At 37.7% G+C, this 22,142-nt stretch overlaps 1 protein-coding gene across 50 annotated transcripts in view; it reads right to left on the bottom strand.

The window, feature by feature from the left end:
• The window catches only part of CLASP2 (cytoplasmic linker associated protein 2), a 156,441-nt gene that overhangs the window by 33,560 nt on the left and 100,739 nt on the right, over positions 1 to 22,142 (bottom strand). For 7 of the 50 annotated variants that reach the window (XM_071561468.1, XM_071561475.1, XM_071561502.1 and 4 more), the window contains 11 exons: positions 21,855 to 22,022; positions 18,585 to 18,608; positions 15,771 to 15,788; positions 13,733 to 13,834; positions 13,569 to 13,595; positions 10,573 to 10,599; positions 8,468 to 8,638; positions 7,474 to 7,581; positions 3,885 to 3,947; positions 3,103 to 3,209; positions 61 to 84 (listed from right to left, as the gene is read on the bottom strand). In XM_071561468.1, coding sequence (XP_071417569.1) covers positions 61 to 84; positions 3,103 to 3,209; positions 3,885 to 3,947; positions 7,474 to 7,581; positions 8,468 to 8,638; positions 10,573 to 10,599; positions 13,569 to 13,595; positions 13,733 to 13,834; positions 15,771 to 15,788; positions 18,585 to 18,608; positions 21,855 to 22,022 — 839 coding nt within the window. The remainder of the gene's footprint in view (positions 1 to 60; positions 85 to 3,102; positions 3,210 to 3,884; positions 3,948 to 7,473; positions 7,582 to 8,467; positions 8,639 to 10,572; positions 10,600 to 13,568; positions 13,596 to 13,732; positions 13,835 to 15,770; positions 15,789 to 18,584; positions 18,609 to 21,854; positions 22,023 to 22,142) is intronic. The other 43 variants (XM_071561476.1, XM_071561481.1, XM_071561507.1 and 40 more) reach the window with 22 other exon arrangements.

Raw genomic sequence — 22,142 nt, 5'->3', positions numbered from 1 at the left:
AACATGAACATGTTAATAGCAAAATATTAAACTATTGAAGAAGAAAAATAGTTTCTATACCTTAGTCCGTATGTCTCCTAAGAGCTGTTAGCAGTAAATTATTGAAAAGAAACAGAAATTGAGAACAGGAAGGTGAGGCACAGCAGCATTGTCACTAGCAAACTCCCTGCCACTGGACAACACACAGACTTACTGCAAATTTTGTTCCTACTCTCTGTGTTTAACCAGCATATCACACAGTGACAAGAAGTGGTTTGCTACTTTCTTCCACAGAAATAGTACATGTCATCTGCTGGTTGGTCACAAAGACTTCTGTCAAAGTCTTTGTGTCAGAGATCTTCGAGCATGAAGACTTAACACATGCAGTCAATTGTATGAAACCTTCATTTAAACTTTATTTTCTCATCAACTTCTCTAACTTCAGTATCTAATTTTTGTCAGTGCAACAATGACTACAGCAACATTCTACAAAAAAAATCGATTACATAATGCAAAATTCCAAATCCCTTAAAACCAAAACCAAGCCAACAAAACAAAATACAACATGCCAACGGCCAGAGAAAAATAAAAAAGTGATTTATCATAAAAGGAAAAACACACAGCTCTGCAAAACAGGTCTTGCCATTCAAATTTTGGAGCTGAATCGAGCAGTTAAAAATTTGTTACGTACTCAAAGAAGCAGTTGTGTGATTGTTTTCCCCTTAATAACCATTGCCTTCTGCAGAGGGTTCTCATTTTTAACTATGCAATAACTTAAAGGATATCACAATACAAAGTAGTCAATACATCAGACAACAAGCAGGCTTATTGCCAGCAGAATGAGCATACATACATGTGTAGGAGAATAAAGGAAGGGAAAAATCACAAAGACACCTTTTTGAAAAGAGACACCATAAGGAAAACAAATGGTTTTTAAAGAAATTAATCTGAAATGCCAATGACTGTATTAAAGACAAAAATATGTAAAGATCACCATTACTGCTGCACCTCATACCAGAAGAGAGACACCTTGTTGGCTTAGGCAGTATTAAATGTGGTTGAGTATTCTCCATATCATAAAAAAACCAGCAGTACAATCTGGACTGCTTTTTATTTTTGCATTACAGGTGTCAGGACTCCACATTCTACCTTTCAAAATCACCATTATGAAAGTGAGTCTTCAGTCTATGATAAAACAACACAGGTTCCATCTAAATGGAGCCACTTGTACAGGACAACCTGTACACTCAGAGCACAGCAAGGAACCAGGCAAGCAAATACTACAATAAAACATGATGGTTCTTTATCCACCTTTATAATACCAGATTCTATCTAAAATATACAAACTAACTTTCTTCTAACATTTCTAGAAGCATCATGGTATTTTGGAGCCAGGTAATACAGATCAGTTTCTATGAACAAACTTTTGCTTCAACTAAGAAGGACACGTTCAAGCCTCAAGAGCTGCCACTGGAAACATAACTGTCTCCTCAACTTCTATTCCTACTATGTACTTTGCCTGACTAAATCTGAGTAAGGCAGGAGGCTGCTAACAGGACTAAGATACCCTTCATGAAGCACCAGTGTGGAGAGATCTGCAGCACAGGCTTTCAAATTATAGCCAGAAAGCTTTCATGTTCATGGACTGTTTTTCAGATGTTTCCTATTCCAAAAGACTACCAGCTTACTAATCAGTATTCCCCATCAATGCTAATTTCAAGTTTGTAATATCAGAGAGGGGAAAACCCACTTGACTCCACCATGACCTCTGAGACAAGATTTGAGAGATATCCTGACCTCTGTGCCAGTGAATGCATACAAATTTTAAACTTAGGTGTAGAGAAAAAAAATATTAAGCAAGAAATCAATAAATTCTCATAATAAAATATGAATTTTTAAGATTTTTTCCTTTGAAATTTTTTTCTCTCTATCTAGTTATGTCTGGCTATAATTACCTTTTCTTATTTGTAGGGCTCTTTACTAACGTTCCAACCATTTTTTTTTCTTAAAACCGAGCAGTAACAATTTCCTTAAAGCATTCTGGTAACTAGAAGAGAGGTACTTACAAGTATTTAATGATATGCAAATAGTATACAATACCTGATAAAAATGAATCAGATTCATTGCATCAGTATTTTAAACTAACTGAAGATTTCAGCTTGCTGATGGAAATGTCAGAACAGTAAAACACATGATGTGTTCAGTTTGGCTAAATGGGGCAGGGAGGTGGAGGAGCCCAACCCACCCTTTAAAGAACAGTAAAGGTTAAAAAAGAGAATGGCATAACCAGTTTTAACTCCAGTGTAACATTTTGAAAGTAAAAGAAAACAAAAATTAATGTTATGAAATGCTGCCTGCTCTGCTGGTTTTGGCTGGGGGAGAGTTAATTGCCTTCACAGTGGCTGCTATGTGGCTGTGGTTTGGATTTGTGCTGAACACAGGGCTGATAATATAGTGACGTTTTTGTTATTGCTGAGCAGGGCTCACACAGAGCCAAGGCCTTTTCTGTTTGTCCTACTGCCACTCTGGCAAGGAGGGTGGGAGGAGACACAGCTGGGACAGGTCACCCCAAGGGATATTCCAGACCACGGCACATCCCACTCAGTATATAAAATGGGGGGAAGAAGGAGGAAGAGGGGGATGTTTGGGATGATGGTGTTTGTCTTCCCAAGTCACTGTTACATATGATGGGCCCCTGCTCCCCTGGAAAGGCTGAACACCTGCCTGCCCATGGGAAGCAGGGAATTAATGCCTTGTCTTGCTTTGCTTGTGTGCACAGCTTTTGGTTTCCTCATTAAGCTGTCTTTATCTCAACTCCATGACTTTTCCAGCGTTTTACCCTTTCTGCTGGCTGGGGAGAAACCACACCTGCCCAGCTATCAGTTTCTCTCTTCAGCATCAAACCCATATGCCATTTGAAAAACTTCAAACCCAACCCAGGCTTATGGTAGGCAGTAAAAATTCCAATACTTGCAGCTCCAGCAACTCAAGTTGCTCTTTTTTTTTTCCCCACCAAAAAGCCAATAAAATAACAAACAACAAGTTCTTTTGCATACTTTAACGTACAGGTACCAAGCATTTTAAGAGCCTGTAACCCACAAAGAGCAAGTGTGAGATTCTTACCAAAGCATCTGCTACTGCCTCCTCCACGTCAGAACCCGTGTTCAGAACCCGCATGGCGCTGACTGATGCTGACAATCTGCTCGACTGACTAATTCCAAAGCCAGTGCCTGTTCCAACAACAAAAAGAGATATAAAGAATTCAGTCAGAAGAGCAACCTGGGACATTAGTATCACACTCACGAAAAACCCAAGCAGAAGAAACATTTGCTTAATATTTTTAGTAAATTATGCAGTGACTAAAATAATGGTTATTTGCATTCTGAAAAGTCTATAGTGGTACAGTGAGAAGTAAGAACCAGTAATCCACAAACATTCTATTCCAATATCATATGGGAAAAACAAACCCCTACAAAACAATGGTTTTAATTGAAAGAATGTGTTTTTTGGTTTTTTTTAAATTAATGTCTTCTTCATTTTGGGTTTTTGTTTTCGTTTGAAAGGAAAGCAAATACAATAGGAAGGCTATTGAGACTGCTGATTAGAAAACTACATGCATAAAGAATGTGCTACAAATACTAAAAAAATGGAAAACTAAAAAAAGTTCTGCTGCAAGTAAAAATAAAATGATTGTTGTTAAGGAAAAAAAGGATTAACATTGGAACATGAGGGTGGAAACAAGATCTAGCAACATAAACACATCTATCTGGGTTATTAAAACCACAAACTCAAATTAATATAAATAAGGCTTTCTAAAACTGGACTATGAGAATAACCAAGTGGGTGGGGAAAAAAAAAATCCAGGATGACTGCACAGATGACAGCAAAGTGTACTCATCCTTCACCTGTGGCCCCATAAGCATCAGGAGCGTAGAGGGCACCAGTAGATCTGGAGTGATGTCTGGAAGCTGCAATAACAGGATTATATAAACCCTATCTATGACCATGGAATCAAAGTGCTGCAATAGCTGCTCAGATGAACAAGAGACTATTGAAAAGATTCAGCTTAAGCACATGAAACCGAGTATTACAAAGCAGCAAAAATCTCCAGAGAAGTTCTTTGATTATATATGACATGATTATACAGCTTTATGTACACTGGATGTTTCATGCATAACTTTTTGTTTAATTTAAAAGATTAAGAGCAGGGTAAAAGCAAGTATGTTTAAGTTCAAAGAAGAAAAGGTTCACAGACACACACACACACACTCTCACACAGAACTTTTTAGTTATTTTTCATGATTATCAGTGCACTGATACTGGTCTTGCATTGTAGAGTTAACTCAATTCCATGTGCTCAAGTCACAGGGAGAGCTCATGTATCAAACATCATCTGCAAAAAGTGACTCCTGCAGGAACCCTCTGTGCCAGCAGCTGACAATCCAAGTACACCTGAGTTCTTGCCTATGTGTAGGTAACACAGCCTGAGTTAAAACTCAGCACTAGGCAAACAAAAGCTAAAATTATCCAAGTAAAATTAGAAGTTAAATAAGTCAATACAGTTCATAACTCATGTAATTATTGTTTTATTTAAATAAATAAAATGTCAAATTAAAACACTTGTGTTAGTTACTACAGTTCATTAGTGTTCTCTAAAGAAAGCACTAAATTGGGTGAAACAAACCTCACTGCAAAGCATATTTTCAAGAATATTCTTTGTATCCCACAAATTGCAGAAATTGTGCACTTCTGCTGTTTCATTTTTTTAAAAGATGAATAAAAATAAGATTTTAAATGGACTCACAGTAAGATAATTTCTTAGCTGAGATACAGAAACTAAATTAGTCTGATACACTAACTATATATAACTAGATAGACACTTCTATATACATTACAAATCCCTTTCTTCTTCTCAGCTTAGAACACTACACTGAGATGTGAGATTACACAGAAACTTCATACCAATATATACAGTGAAGCAATTATGTAGCATTTGGGTCATTTTATGCCCTGAAGTGGGATAAAAAGCGTTTTATTTACTTGCATTTCTAAGCAGAAATTTCTGTGCTGAGAATGAGAGGCAATACAAATTACATTTCCCCCTGCAATCCCATGTCAAACTACACACAGACCTGAATTTGCCTCATTTCATCTTTCACTTACACCCCCGAAAAACATCATATTTTTGATAGAAGTTAACAGCATCCCACAAGACAAAACTGGTCCAACAAAACACTGAATGGCAACTGAAATCATTCAAATAATCCTCATTTATTCCAAGTACAGCTGTTTGGTTTTATTTTTAAACAAAGCTGCATTCATATACATGTTACTTTCATTCTCTGTGCTATGAGACAATCCTACCTATTTTATTTGTATAGGTGCTTGTTTTGACATCTGAATTATAAACTGAACTACATGAATAAACATAAAACCTTAAGTGGCATCTACCCCAGCAACAGACCTCATGGTATTGGCTCAATACAGATTTCTTAAGCATTCGACCAATTAGAAAATGTAAATCTGATCTTGCATGTATGCCATTTAAATCAAGGTGTAAGACAGCTGAAGAAGTACAAAAACATCTACAAAATACCTTTGTTTTGAAAAGAACAGAAGGCATGTTGTACTACAACACAGCCTTCCAGCTGTGTTCTAGCAAAGGATGCACGTTTACTAGTGGATCCTGCATGACATCTACTTTTAATGTAATTCCCCAATTAAACAGCATCTGGGCAAACTAGCATTAGTTACTAAAACTGCTTTCATTCAGTTCATCTGTCCTCTCCCAATAAAACCACAGCTGGCAGGAAGGATAGTGCCTCAACAGACCACAACAGACGTCCAGTGGTAATCAGGAACACAGATGGGTGCCTCAAATTGACACAGAAACCAGAGATTTACTATTTCAGACCATGTTTAACTAGTATTAGGAAGTCCTTAGCTGTAAGCTACCCTTGATCAAACAAAGTAAGGATACATACTGAAGACTATTTCAGACAAAGGTAACACCATCAGTTTCACATACAACTCTACAGACACAATTTGGTACTACCAAACAATCAAAAAAACCCCAATCCACAAGTCCAATATGAAAAAATACTTTAATCAAAATTTACTGCCAACTTCACAGTAACTTTAACATGGTTACATGAGAGATGAGACACTTCCCTAGTCCTTAATCAATATGTTAAAGTAATTATAAGCTAATATTCTTAAGTGTCATTGACATTTCAGAAACAGCTTGACAATCTTGTACAATCTTTTAAGTGTCAGACCAATAAGAGGAAATACTAAGTGGAAACCAAACTTTTGCTTATAGCAGCTGTAGAAATGATGACTGAATATAACTAAACATGTGTGAATGGTAAGTTTTTAATTCCTCTTCTTCCTTACACAACAACAGCCGCTACTTCAATTATCATTTGTTCTACACAGACTAAAAGGAAACTTTAGAACTGCACTTTGTTTATTTACTTGTTTAAGGTCTTTACTACTGCCCTGTTCACTTCTAGAAAATGGAAAGCTGTCTCAGAATACAGTTCTGTTTCAGTAGATCAGTCCCCTTATCTGCAGCATCGTATTTACTTGAATGGTATAAAGTTAAGATTTGACTATTTCTTCATATACTACAGTGATGACAACAGAGCTAAGGAGGCCTAAAGAAGTATATTTCTTGTACACTAAAACACTGACTAGAGAGCAATTTTGAATAACAGCTGATCCCAGCTGCTGATGCAAGCCAAGACAGCCACACTATCTGATGCAAGCCAAGACAGCCACACTATGTTCTTTGCTCTGGCAGGTCAGTAAGGAAAGAATTACGTAACTGCACCCAAGGAATGAGTGCTGTAATAAGAAGAGAAACACAATTTCAAAAAACTCCTCAAAAGGACAAGCACCTTTCAAGAAAAGGCATGTATGTATGGCCAGACTTCGTGAACACAGATTTGGGAAGGGCTCTCCCCATGTGCCCTTCCAGCGAGGCACAGCGTGTGCAGAACTGGCCCCCATCGTTTAAGTCCTGAGGTCCATCTGCCATGGCCAAGCGAGCTTGGACAGTGACAGTGAAGTCCTCAGGACTGTCACAGCCCCCGGTACTGACGGGGGCTGACCCTGCTGAGCATCCGAGATCTGATGGGATGGGATGGCTGGGAGGCATTCAACTGCCAGGGGACGGTCCCTGCTGAGACTCGAACTCAGGTCCTTGGGTTTCAGAGACCAGACTGCTCTCCTTTACACCATGGGACCCCTGCGCATCACACACTTTTCTAAACTTGGTACCTCAGCCTGGCATTACCCAAGTGTTCTATGTTTCAAGTGTACAACCCATTCACACACTGGTCAGTTCTCCACGGGAGCGGGTGGGGAGGGAGCCAAAGGAAGGGGAGACACGTGGCCAGCTAAGCTACACGGAGAGCATGGATGATGCGTCAGGCGCACGCAGGGAGGGGCAGACACGGCCATGCACGACAAGGGGCTGCGGGTACTCACCGAGGGGCGGGAAGGAGCGCACAGGGCTCGTGTCCCTGCTGCTTTCCCGGCTGGCCTCCCGACTGCAGCCCTGACTCACACTAGGTCGAGGGATGCGGCTGCCTCGCGCTAGTATGAATCAGGGCACAGACAACACAGCGGCACACAGGGGAGAAGACATAAGAAAAGTTGCAGTTTTAATGCAATTCTGTTTTGCAATAAGATCACAGGCGCGTTTCTAAGAAAAGACATCAAGGATTATGACGTTTTGTAAGTTATAACCTTTTCTACAGACTGTCTTGATTGTGCTGGATTACTCTAAGTGTAGCCAGTTCAATGACATTATTTCTTTACACACCTCTTTACAGAATGGTTGAAAGACCTTTGGAAAAGGATGGAGAACAAGCAACATTCGAGTACTGATTCAGAATTTGTGCTCAAGATCAAGTTAATCAACAGTAACTCAACTGAAAAAACCCACAGCTTTCTAAAAGGGGGAAAATAAAAAATTTAACGCAGCTAAGGTAAAAATCCAAAACAAAAAACAAAGAACAACAGCAACACCATTAAAATCAAGGGGTATTTTTCAATAAGGTTTGCAATGAAGTATAATCAGATCATACTGTGAAGGTTCAAGACACACAACACTCACTTCAGTATCACAGCAGTACACACATGCACACACACATATGCAGAAGATACACACAGTAATGAAGAACGTATTTTCAAAATGGTATCACACTTAAATTCAATGAATGTGGGTATTTTGGGGGTGAAGTCGAAAAAGTGAAAGAGAAGGAGGAAAAGAACAACTACTGCATTGTGACAGCAAAAAATTAAAGTTTTGGCTTCAATTTCAAACTGTCTTGTGTATCAAAGACTACTCTCAGAAAACAGCCACGTTTTAGATTATCAGTATGTATTCTATCTTTTTCATCCACCTATAACTAAATACAAGCTGTAGATATCCAGCACTTAGCTATAAAGAAACCGAGAATTATTTGGTGGTTCTTACCTACTGACAACCTAGAAGGACTGGCTTCTCTACTGCATCCCTGACTTCGTGGGATTTTGCTTCGTTTTTGTGCAGCTGCAGGATTCACTAACATTCTCTGAACTCCTGTGTTCACAGTGCAAAGTGTGGTGGTTGTCAAAACTCTTCCAGGAGACCCGGATCTACTGCCAGCTGAAGGTAAAATGAATAAATGTAAGTAACAGCACAGGAGATAAACAAACATGGTTAAAAAGAAAATAATGCTTAAAGTTAGTTAGGAAAGTTGTGGTATATTGAAATGGTCAGGAAAAACTTACGAGATAAAAACATGAAGTAGAATGCCTTGGTCCAAGTTCTTCCAGTACTACATACATGGCTGTTAAAATTACCAATGCAAGGAAGCACCTGACATAATATTTAGCACCAGATAAGCTCAAGAAACCATAAATAGTATTTCTGGACTTCATCAAGAGTTCCACTGTCTCTAACACGAACATTGGTGTGTTTTTATTTTTTAAGTTATGTGGTCTCACTAATCACCTTTTCTATTAAAGAAAAAATAACCTGTTAGAAAGCTAAAGGGAGCAATTTTACACTAGGATATTTCATAATTATCCCAGTTCTTCCAATACAACCAATGTTAGAATAAAATAACATTATTTCGCCAACATTTAAACACTTCTCCCTTGCTTTTAATAGCAGGGAGTCTTCAAGCACTGTTCTCTAAAGTTAAATAAAATGCCACTGAAGACAATTCAAACACTCATGTTCACTTCTGTGGCGGTTACCTTATGAATTAGAGAAAATCTTCAATTGCTTTAAACAAGCTAAATAATTCATCAAGACATGTTTTAAGTGTCTTATATTTTTGTTAACTGAAACTGTACATTACAAAGTGATATAAATGCTCCTGACACTGTCCTCGCTACCAGAAACTGTGGCCACTGATTCCAAACTTTGGTATTTCAGTTACAAAACATTCAAGTTCTAAGTCCTAACAAAGAATCCATTCTTCTCTTGCTATAATTGGTTTATGCCACCAGCTGATAAATTGTTTCCAGCTGTAGAATTCTAGAAATCTGACCAAATAAAAAGCGAAACAGAATTTCAATCAAAGGTTAATTACATACAGATTTGAACTCCTCATTGATCTTTAAAAAACAATCAGGTAACTGTATGACCACAGTGATGCTGTAAGATGTACAGACTTAACATGCAACATCTCAGTGAGTTTCATGGGTTACATCTTATGAGGCACGTTTTAAAAAAAGGTAAAAGTTGACTAAAGCTTGACTATATGGGAAAAGAAACAAAATGCCAAACAAAATAAAATATATGCTGGGTGGAAGGGAGAAATCTAAGACAATGTACCATGCATATACTTTCAGACTCATTGTTTGAATATAAACTTGAAATGATTGTTTAGGAAAATCCCTTTTCCAAATTATGGACCTATTCAGCAGAAATGATAAATAAAATATTACACAGCCTGGAAAAAACAAGCACACCTTCTACAGCAACAAAAGAACAAGCAAACCTATAAAATTGCTGCAAAAATCAAGGGTTTGGAAGTTTCTTCATATTAAGGTATTTCAACTTAGACCTGATATGACTTCTTCCTGCTTTATGTCTTTTTAAAACAATAAAAATATTGTAAAAGGTTTCACTGTGCTGAAGACTTGTAGGAGATTTTCTTCAATAGGTCAGAAACCTGAAAAACTTATTCTTCTCAGAATAAACAGAAGAAATGCAACCTGTCATTCTGATTATTGATCATTCTACGGTCTGACCTGCAAAGTGTAAGTAACTGCAGTGCAAATAAACCAAATGAAGCTTAATACCCTGAAAGTATTATGCCAGTAACAGCACTGGCACAGTCCTGTCAGCACCACCACCAGCAGCAGATCTAAGTGAGCTGAATGATGAAAGAAAGATTCCTAAAACAGCCTCTCAAAGTGACAAATCCCTCCCATCTCTACTACTGCTTTCTGCATGGCGTTACACCCAATTAGTGACGTGCAGCACACGGGAAAGAGCCACGATTTCTGCTGAATAGGGTCCTTACATGAGGTGTGTCAAACAGGTGATCAAACAATGATGTACACACAAATTCTGTAGACTCTTACCACCAATGGGGTTAGCAGACTGTGATCCTGAACAAGTGTAAAGGCAGGATTAGGGTAGGGATTTATAATCCATGAAGAGGGAGGGAGCAGAGCAGATTAAAAAATGGATGGCAAATGGAAATAAGAAAGCTTTAGTCATTTCACACAGGAAAAAAAGCCACAAGGGGGTTATGCTAAAGCAGTGCTTTTAAGTAGCTTCCACAATTGAAGAATTAAACTCAGATGCCATGTACAAAGCAGATGAAGCAAAGCTGCACAAGCAAATTACAATTCTTCAGCTTGCTAATCAAAAACTTGATGCCACTGAAGAATTAAATTTCAATTAAACATGAAACTGTAGCCTGCATATTACTTTAAAAGAATATTGCATTGCCAAAAAAGGCTCAAGAAGTTCAACAGCAGAACAAAAATTACACACAAGATTAAAGTTGGGGTTTTTTTGAGACACAACAGTAAAGGAACTGAACTGCAAGTGCGGTGGATGATCAAAAAAAACCAAACTCACAATGGCACAATTCAAAAGACTTGCATAGAATTTTAAGTTTTCCTCTTTAAAATTAGTCTGAAGTATAAAAGAAAGAATTCGTTTCCATTCAGAAATTCTCTGGAGTGAAGACTGTAATGCAATTTTAGCACACATTGTTGAATTATCTGACAACCAAACAGGAAAGGAGAGGAAAAAAATGTAAGCATTTTTTCCCATAGATAATAAAATAATGAGGTTATTTACTTTATGATAATTTAAAAATAGAAGAGGAAGGGGCTTCTGAAACCCTAAAAAGGTGGTTTTTTAATAAATATTCAAATTTGCAAGTCTTTGATAAAATGATCTTGGAACAAAAGATAGCCAAAAATTAAGAAAAGCATCTGTGCTGTAGTGGTTTAAAAAAAAAGTAAAAGCTTAACTCTAATATGAAGCAATTATTTAATTATATAAGCTGGGGAACTAAAACAATCCCCTGTATGGAAACATCAAGCATCACACAATGCTGTGAAAATTTTCAGTCACATAAAGAAGCATCACCCAAACAGCTGGCATACAGTGCCTGAGAATTCTCCTTTGCCTGGCCATTTGTATTTGCCCTGTTTATCTTCCTTAAAACATCTCAGGATTCTTGTTCTCCCCCACTGACAGGTTATAGTGAGCTATTTGAAGCAATCAGGTCTGAACAGAAGTAGCAACACAAGGCTGTAAAGATGCACTCACACATTTAATTTTCACACATCACACACAGTCAGATCTAGTTATCCCAGTAGCAATTTAACTTATCTCTTCAGACATTAATACTGTGTGAAACTGAATTCTCTTGGGAAAAAACCCTCAGTCATTATTAATATAAAGCTGAAGAAGCTTCAGTTTGTTTCTCTGAATGTACAGTTTACTTAATATTATATGATAATGATTGTCACTAAGGTCTTGTTGCTACCTAAATTTAACCCCTCCCCAGACATTTATTAAACATCTTCACTTTTTAAGAATTTACCAAACCTACACAAAGTATGGAGGTATTTTCAAAAAGGTTAATTCAGAACTTTCCTAAAGCTAATGAGAAGAAGAGTGTGACAGACACTGCTTATAGCTTTTCACAGAGGGGGAAAAAGTGACTTGATGGAACTGTTACCTTTCCTCCTCCTTAAATTATTAATTCACATATTCTTTGCCTATGATATAGTGTAGGCATCTTAACAATGAATATGTAAACCAAGTTTTGCACAACTTTTGTCACAGCCAATGATGACACTTATTTTCAAGCTCTCATCTTACACACATTTGTGGGATTAGAGCACTGTCAAAGCTCTTAAGGGAACTTCTGTTATTAGATTTTATTGTATTTGTCAGCTCACATTGTTTGAAAGCTTTATTTCATAAAACCTGCAAGCCCTACATTGAGTTTGATCAACTGTATTTGTAAAATAAGGCAATGCAAAACTGAATGGTAAGTACTCTAACAGGAAAAAAAAAAACCAAAGACCCCTGAAACTCTTATCCCTGCTTTTTTAACTTCTAAAGTAATTCTCCTTATGATAAATGTAGTCATTGCTATAAGGACAAATGTTTCTGCCATTAAACACATTATTAAGGGGTTCTAATAAAAAGAAAGTGAACCCATAACATCTGGTTAGTGATAGCAAAATAATTGTATTGGAAATTTCAAACCCAATAAAATTTATTGGGTTCAGAACAATAAGACTTGACAAATTACAAGACTGGGTAGTTTATTTTAATTTTATTGTTAATTTGTCTCCTTTTGTTAACTTCATAGCATTTCACTTTATCAGACAAAGGTAAGGATCTGGAAAAGCTGCAGAGCTTAGTCAGAAAATGTCTGTTGCAGACATCAGATCTGTGGACAAACTGCTGTAGGTCAGTGCCAAAGAACGTGAGGTAATCAGGTCCTTTTAATTAATGACTATGAGTGCTTGGCTAGATGCAAAATGTAGCATCTGCTTTGGTTACTAAACACACCGAGAAAATGACTGTGGATTAGCCAACATACATTGAATTGCTTGTTTTAAACCTTTGACTCAGTAAAGTGAAGTAACTGATTGTGAAGTGAAGGTTCAGTATTTTTATTTCAAAGAGGAGTTAAGTAAAGGTAATAGTTGTGATACACAAAAACAAGAGCTGGAGCAGTGCCCAGCTTCAAGTGACAATGGGTTATTTCTGGATAAAATACTTTTTAAAAATGAAAAATTAGGTTTTGTAGGTTACATTGAGGACACCATTCAGCCTACACTTTTGTAATTCTGTATTACTCGTCCATGTATCATATGTAAAAGTTTACTGATCTTTTGTGTTGGGGAGGTCAGAAAGGGGGGAAAAAGAATGTTGAGAAGTTATAATTGAAGACAATTTAAGGGTAGATATCACTTCCTGTTACATCATCTAATTTAATTGGCAAACTAAGGCCCAACCTAGTACTACATCCAGAGAAAAACAACATGAATTGGAAAAGCATGCAAATACCACTGACCCAAAACACTGAAAAAAATACCTTCATTTTGGTCTGGCGATGATGAACCTAAGGCACAGAACAACAACTCAGTATGTAGCTTTTTTTAAAAAAAATTAACTTTGACTGTAGCCATTGGTCAATGAATTTATGCTTAAGCATTTGGCCTCTTTATCAGGTAAAAGTGAGGAACAGAAAATACATACGCTGAGATTGTGACACCACTTTGGTTCTACTCCGTCCTCTGGAATCTGCTTTAGAATTTCCAATACCAACAGAAGGGGTTGAAAGCTTTGTTCGTACACGACCTATAAATGAAAAAGGGCATTAAATCAGTTTTTCAGTCATGTAGGAGGCAAAGCATCAGCAGCATTTACTAATATTTGACTAAGTTTCTGCAGATAAAAAAGCACAATGTAACTCAATTGGTGAAAATTTGCTTGGGATAATTAGTAGAAATCTTAACACCTTAAAGGATTTAATAGTGGAGGAATCAAACTACTTCTCTGATGCTCCATGTTTCAGTGAACAGTTTGCACATTATCCCTTCAATGCCCAGATCTAGCTAGCTAGTTCTTCCTTCCTGCATAAATAGGTTGATTACATTAAAAAAGGGAAGTTTACTAAATACAACAGGCAATGCAAATGCTAACGTTGTTCTGTCTTCTCATGATTACTTGTAATTCTGCTTTTGCTGTCATAAAAATACAGAAATTATGTTGATGCTTTTTGAATAGAATTCTGAGGTTTCTTCCTAACTTCACTCCTCTTTTTAGAAATCTGAACACTACCTTTTCTATTACTGAAGGTTCTACTGCCTTCCTGGCCACGGTCAATCAGACTCCTACAGGATTTCCCAAACTTTTCAGAGCATCTTGCAAAGAGTAAGTACACTTAAGTACTTCTCAGGGACAACACGATATAAAGAAATACTAACTCTCCTCAATAGATAAAAGAACCAAGGAAGAGACAGGTTAAAGTGAGTATCTAGAAATAAAACAATAGGTTCACTTCTCTCTCAAATGCCAATCCCTCTTGGATTTGCGTTAAACCTTTCTGCACTGTTAGTCCCGTTCCTCAAAACAACCAGCACTTACAACAGAATCGCAAAAGAAAGGAAGACCTCAGTTGGATGAATTACAGGTAACTGAAAGATCATTCAAAAGAACATGTTGCAGTGCTACATTTCCTAAGCCAACCTCTCAAACAACAGAAAAAAAACATTCAAAACCAAACTCACACAGACCATAATTCCTCTAAGGTGCAAGAACAAAACTCAAAAAGTCTGTACAGGGTGGATCCAGCTCAACAAGTAATCCACTTTTAAATCCAGCATAATTAAAATATTTTCTAGACCTGAAGAGTCAATATTAGACCCAGAAGAATTAGGTACATAGACTGTTATTTATTTCTGGTATCTTTAGGCCTTGCACAGCAGAATTTGGAGACCAACCAAGTTAATATTATTCATCCAAGTAGAGGGAATAGCCATAGATGAGAGTCTACAAGAAGAGAATCAGGATAAAGGAGGTTATTAAATAAGCTATTAGAAAACAATTAGCTAAGCAAGAATGGTTAGATTGACCAGTCCAAACTCTACTAGTTATCCCTGTGCAATGGCAATGTTTTCCCACTGAGTGCTGTGAGACTGCAAGGCACGTAACTGCATTGAGGATCTGGCCCCGAAATGTAGGAATACAGAGTGCCACTATTTCAATATAATATATTAAATTATCACTTGGGACCTAGTTCAATTTCATCAATGTAAAGCAAACCAGTTTGTGTCTGTCAGGCAAATAAACTGTTAACTCATTTGGAGTCTCTACATTCCATTCACTAATGACAGGTTTAAATGTTAATAGTGCACTGAAAATCAGCTCCCAAGTTTCAAAGAGATGAGGAATAGTAGCACCTGCTTCCCAGAGCATGAACACATTTGATGAATTATTCTGTGACAGGATTTGCTTTAAAAGACAAATGCAAAATTATAAAGCCCCTATATTTTGACACTAGAAATGTTAAGCAATGATATTTAGACTGCAGATGAGAATTACTTAAGAATTAAAATAAAAGGAAATGAATTTTAAAAATATTAAATGACAACCAAGTATTAGATGCATAAGCTCTCTGTTATGAACCTCCACAAAGCCCCAGAAACACCATATTCTATTTTTAAAGCTTAATTTGTATCAATGAAAATGTGAAGCTGAAAGTATTAGCTGGTCTAACAAAATATTTTCTTACCATCTTCAGAAGCTGTTCCTAAACAGAAAAAATAATAAAATACATGATATTCCAAACAATACTGTGTCTCTCAAATTCCTTTTAGAGATTAATCTTAGGAACCTTGACATATTTTAATCAAGCCAAGAGAACTAAAGCTTTTGTGTTGCAACTTCACAATTGAACCGAAGCAAAATTATAGATAAAAATCCATACTACACTGTTAGGGATTTACAAGAACACAATGCACAGCACTGCCTTCCAAACTGTTACAAAGCCACAAAAAAAATTAGGAAAAATTACTTCTATGAGATAATCAACAAAATGACAAGTACAACAGATCAAACCAGACGTTAATATATTGTAGTGCAAGCTCTTCTGAAAGTATAAAACATACTATTACACACAATCTCAGAGAAAAACCACAGACTGTTTCCCACACTGGACAGTGGTAATTTGACAGGAACTGCCAGCCAGGAGGATTTCTCTGAATTAAACCTGTGATTATTCTGAAGATCTACATGCACAAGTTTTGCTCAGAGAATTGGAAGGACTATGAGCTTGCTGAAACCAGAACACACTTGAACAAACATGCCAAGCTTAACAAGGCTTGATTTTGACAAAACAAGAGTCAGACAAGTATTTTCCCTGCCATCAGTACTTAGGAATTGATGGGAAACTGCCCAATCGGCAATCCTTCCCTTCTCTAAGTTCCTTTCAAACAATCACATTATGGAGCAAAATACACACTAGTAGTGATAAAAATGTCAAATGCCCCACACAAAAAAAATTAAAAATCAAGGAGTACTTCATTTTTTTCTTTTCACTCTCTGCTATTTCTGCCTTGCAAGAGATCTACAATGATGAAAACATCTGTTACTGTCTGGCTAGGCTAAACAACTTTCTCAGCAAATCTGGCAATGGCTTTCTCAAGTTACAGTATCTTCAAGGCACTATTTTTTAAAAAAATCCCTCTAAAGAAAAAAGTTCAGTGTAAATTTCGACACTTCTTCAGAAAAATCAGTTACAGTAATATGTATGTAGGAGTGCCTCGAAGCTTTTCAGATCCAGTCTTCCAACTTGTTAAAAAATAAAAGCCAAAAAACCCTACAGCCCAAACCCCAAACTACCCCTCCAAATCCAACATTCTTCCAGAGCTGGATCTTGAAAGGCAGATTTTATGTAACACCTAAGCCAGGCTAACAGGTAACTGTTCCTAAAGGGGTGGTTCTGTTTCTCCTTCCTCATGGCCCTTGTGCTCCCACTCAAGGATGGCTAAAGGCTGACCAGCAGCTCCAAAAGCCAAATAACAACACTACACACTTCCATGGAATCGGTTTGATGGAGCTTGTTCACCTACAGTGACTGATAATGGAATACTGCAAGGCACTAACGAAAGAAGCAATAAGAACACGTGGACAAGGTTAGTGGGAAAAGGGAGAAATGATTAGTTCCTGCTGGTCAGATCACAGCAGCTGGATCACACAACCACAGCTGGAGAGCAAAGCTCATTCCATCCTGCACATTATATCCAGACACCCTTCAGAAAACAAAACCCCCAGTTACTCTGATCAATTGTGCAGCATTTCCCCTACCACTTTTAAACAGACCTGTGTGCAACACCATTAGCTGTGACTACTGGTCTGAACAAAAGAAAAAGCTGCACAGAAGGCCAGCCCTAAGGTGCTGGTGACAATGTGCAAAAGGTTAAGTGTTTAGCACAAACAGTTATAAATAAATCCTATTACATAAGGAAACATGATGCAGAATTAAGTGACAGAGATACCGTTATCTTGTAAACCCCTCCTCATTTATTAAAGTAGGCTTGCTATTTTCAATGCTGAAAAACAGCTCAAGTTCTTCCAAAAAGTACCTGTGCTTTAAAATGGTTCAGGATTCTCAGTTTTAGAAATCTACCTTCTTACTGTTTTCATTCCTATGAAAAATATTGTCTGCTTTGCTTCCAGTAAACAGGCACTGTTAATAAACACCAATTATGAAGCAAGCAGCAAAGCAGTGCTTGCAGAAACTTTTGAAGTGCTTGTTACATGTCCCCAAGCAATAAATTAGAACTATAATCTTTGGGTATCCAGCTGGGACTCAGAACCTGGTGAAGCATTGTATGTAAAGCATTATATGGGAAACATTACTTGCTCACACCTGAAACAAAGAACTGCTATGAGAAGCCTGAACTCTCAACTGCTCTGCACTCCCTCCAACGTGTTTATAATGGGGTGAAATTAAGAAAAAAAGCACAAACTAAAACTTAGGTGAAAGACTTGGTAATCTACTTGAACAGATAGGTCTTCACAAATGATTCTTTAACTGAATTATATCATATTACATGATTTACAGGCATTTAAAATTATGTAGATAAACTAGATTTTGATAGAAAAGTTTTTTGGTTTTGTTTGTTTTTTAATCTTTAATTATGTGGTCAAGCATCTTCTCTCTCAGTGCTGTTCTGCCAAGTAAAAAAAAATAGATTCACATGTTAAACTATGAAACATGCTGGAACCAGACTAGTTAAAAACCAGCATGCATTGATTACAGAATTGCTCTGTAATTAATTGAGCTTCTTTCAAAAAAACAGGAGTAATGCCCAATATCTGATGAAGTTTCTGATGCTGATACAGACCAAACATTCACAACACTGACAAATACAGCAATAACTCAACACATATATTAAGACATCAAGATTACATAGGGGTTAATGAAAACAGCACAGTAATTTGTTAATGAACAGACAAATATATTAAATATCAATACTTTTACATAAAAGACAGTTTATTAAATATTTAATAGAATTAGAGGACAGACTAAATAATTTCTTACCATCCATCTTGTCAGAAGTGTCCTCTTTGTTGAAAAAGCAGGCAAAGAAACATGGAAAACTTAGTGTGTTAGAATAAAGGTGTTCACAGCAGAGTCATAAAACATTAATTAAGGAAAATACATTAATATTAAATACAGCAGGCATGTTTATCTAATTCATGCATGTATAAGCTGACTAAAAAGTTGGTTTCTCTCAGTCTGAGGTACAAAATTACAAAACAAAGTACAAGGATCCTGGACAGGGATATTCAATTTCTCTGTATTACCCAGATTTGAGGAGACCCTTACAGTAAAACATTTAGAAATGGTTTCATGCTGGGTGTAAACAGTTACTCAAGTATCAGTACGTATTTATATAATTACTGAATAACAATATTTATATTTCTGATGAAATTTGCTACTGAGCTTTAAGTCCCAACTGGGGGAAGGGACAGGAGGGAAAAACCCCCACAATTAAGATGGAGGACAAATGGGAGAAAGTTTCACTCTGGTTTAAAAGCATTAAATATTTACCAGTTCAGCTGGAAGGTAATGCATAAATATTCTGACAGTAACAATCAAAATTAAAATATTTAGCATGAGACATACATAATTACAGCTCAAGCCTCCTCAACAAGGACATTAATACTTAAGTATGTCAGAGATAAGCAACATTTAAAATAACTAGATAATATGCTCCTGCTTCTAGAATACTCTTTTAAAATTATAAATAAGCAAGAGTTCTTCTATTAATAATAAAAAGGGAAGAGACAGATGGAGACAATTACAGATTACTATGCTTATAAACTTGTGGCCCTCTGAGGCTTTAAATTTGGTAGCTGTTTAAGCAAAAGGTGGATGTTTCTCTGCAAGTAAGGGTGAAAATAAATTCAAGCTCTAGGAAAAAATATTATTTATTTTGGTACTAACTGCTACACCTGAGACATGTGAAAAGCATTATGGAAATACAGTAATGTTTTCCAGGCCTTTTGTCATCATTATCTTAAAAATTCTGTCATTTACCTTCACATATTTGGGCTGGTATAAACAAGTCCCCTTAAAATGAAGAGAGGGAAGAAGTTTACAAATTACCCCATTGTCTGAAAAACATGGCACTTGGATTCACACTCCATTATTAAGGTTATCTTTTGAAAACTAAGAGCAAACAACATTTTGAGGTGGATTCCATGGTCAATCCACAGCCAAACAACAGTCACACCCTACATGGGTAAGAGGGGACAAGGATGTGACATTTAAATCACCCTACCACAATTAAACAATTGTTAGGAGACTGAGCCAGGATCAATGAAGCAGTACTGCTTTTGTGGGGCTGCACACCTTGGTCTCCTTGGCTACCACTGCCTGCACAGGATTTGACTTCACTGCACACCAACACTTCAAATGACAAACCATTATACTGTTCTCCACAAGCCATTGCATCTGCCAGCAAGGTAAAGCTTTCCAGCAACCCAAACCCTTCAAAATAATACGACCTGGACTTACTGCTTATTATTTGTCTTCCTCACCCTCACTCATGAAATCTATAAACTACAAAGAGAATAAGCTGTTTCTTAATTTCTGTTATTTTCCTGCATAAAACCACTGTTTGCTTCACTGAAAACCTCTGGGCCCTTCTCAACCCTTGTTTCACATAACCCAGGGCATACTATTTAAAATGTTCTAAAAGCAAACCAATACTCCCATTCAGAGCTGATTTTCTGTGAAACTCTTCATCCCAAAGTAGTCCCTTCATTTCAGCAGCATGAAGACAATAGATTACAAAGCAAGATTTCCATTCAACCTTTCTTTTTCCCCTTCTGCCACTGCTCCCTGTGCCACTTTTGCTTCGCACAACAGTTCAACTCCAGCTTTGTCTGAGGTTCAAATTATGTCCTTTTGCACATGAACACAGACCAGACAATACTCTGACCTTGGAAAATACTCATCCCACAAATTTCAGGCTTTTAGGCATTACATTAGGAGGAACAGAGTTCCAGAAACACAGAATGGTTTGGTTTAGAAGGGACCTTAAAGATCACCTAATTCCAATCTCTCTGCCATGGGCAGGGACACCTTGCACTACAGCAGGTTGCTCCAAGCCCCATCCAACCCGGCCAGGGATGGGGCATCCACAACTTCTCAGGGGAACCACACACATATCCCCTCCATCAAGCAGCCCAACACTGGTGTCCATCTGATACCCGGCAGGTTCTGCTGCCCCCTCTGTGGGCACCAGAGGGAGCCCACACCCAAAACTGCTGCTCCAAGTGGCAGGTACTACTTTAAATCCGGATTGCTCACAATTCATAACACTAAAATCAGTGCTGTTCAAAACATTTCAAGTAGGCCCTGATGAAATAATCAACTCATGTTGAATAGTCTTTAAATTTTAGAAAGCACAACCAAAAGCTGTGAAAACCAAAGCCTAGATGTGTGCTAACATCTCCCCAAACACACACAAGGTACATCAGAACTATTAGAGTTTCCTTGTCTCTTGTGATCCTCTATGGCCATACTGACATTAGAACATGTCTCCTTGGTGGTGTAGCTGGCATGGAAGCTGACAAGAAAAACTTAATCTCACTTCCCACTACCTCTACAGAATGGATAACCTAAAAAGAACAAACACATGCCTGTAATTCCTTCACTGTCCCCACTGATGTAGATTCTGTCATCTACACCACCAACACTATCAAAACACTTCTCTGGATTCCTGTAATTTTTAGCACTTTCTATGTCTAACAGTAAGCATTCCTACCACTAGAGACTATCACCTACGTAAAACAGACACACAGCTCCATCAACATCCTCAGGAAGAAATCTGTGAACTCATTGTATATTCCTGTGTAAAACAATTCTGTATTAGGTGAAGAAGGCACCACCTCTGTCAGGATGTCTCTTCAGCATTGTTGTAAAAGAGCCAGCTAAAAACAGCTGAGAAAAATGGAAAATCAACAGCCCTGACACTCATTTCCCTCTTACTTTTAAAAACAAAAAAATCATGATCATCATATGCTGATAGGTAAAGGTACTGCTCCTTCCAGTACTCAGTATTAATTCCAGATGAAGACATTTAAAGAGCATAGTACAGACACATTCTCTGCATTGGCATACTTCCAGCACAAGAAAAATAAAACACCTAGCAAAGCTGGTAACTTACACCAGAAGACCTTCTCTTCCACACTACTAAAAACGATGACAATTCATCAAATCCTTCAGTACTGTGCTGTAACCCTTTGCCCAAAACCCTCCCCAAAGCATTTCCCAGCAGTGTGGAGATGCTGTCCCTACCTAGCGAGGCGTAGGAGCCCGGGGGCAGCCCCGCTGCCGACAGGCGCCCAGCCCCGGCCGTCTGCCCGGCGTGCCGCGCCTTGGCTCCCGCCGCCGCGTTCACATCGATGTCACTGCGAGACCTCTGCAGCGTTCCTGGGCTCGGGGCAGCCTTGCTGCTGCCTGGAACTGCCAACACAACAACAACCAAAGCAAAGAATTGCAGTAAAAAGGCTGACATTTTCCACGACTGCAACGTACTTGCAGAACGCAGAGAAAACTATGGGAAAAGATTAAGGTAAGTTAACT

The sequence above is a fragment of the Pithys albifrons genome, chromosome 7, assembly GCF_047495875.1.
Source record: "Pithys albifrons albifrons isolate INPA30051 chromosome 7, PitAlb_v1, whole genome shotgun sequence".
In the NCBI taxonomy this organism is placed as follows: Eukaryota; Metazoa; Chordata; class Aves; order Passeriformes; family Thamnophilidae; genus Pithys; species Pithys albifrons.
This window is presented reverse-complemented; position numbering and strand designations above follow the sequence as displayed.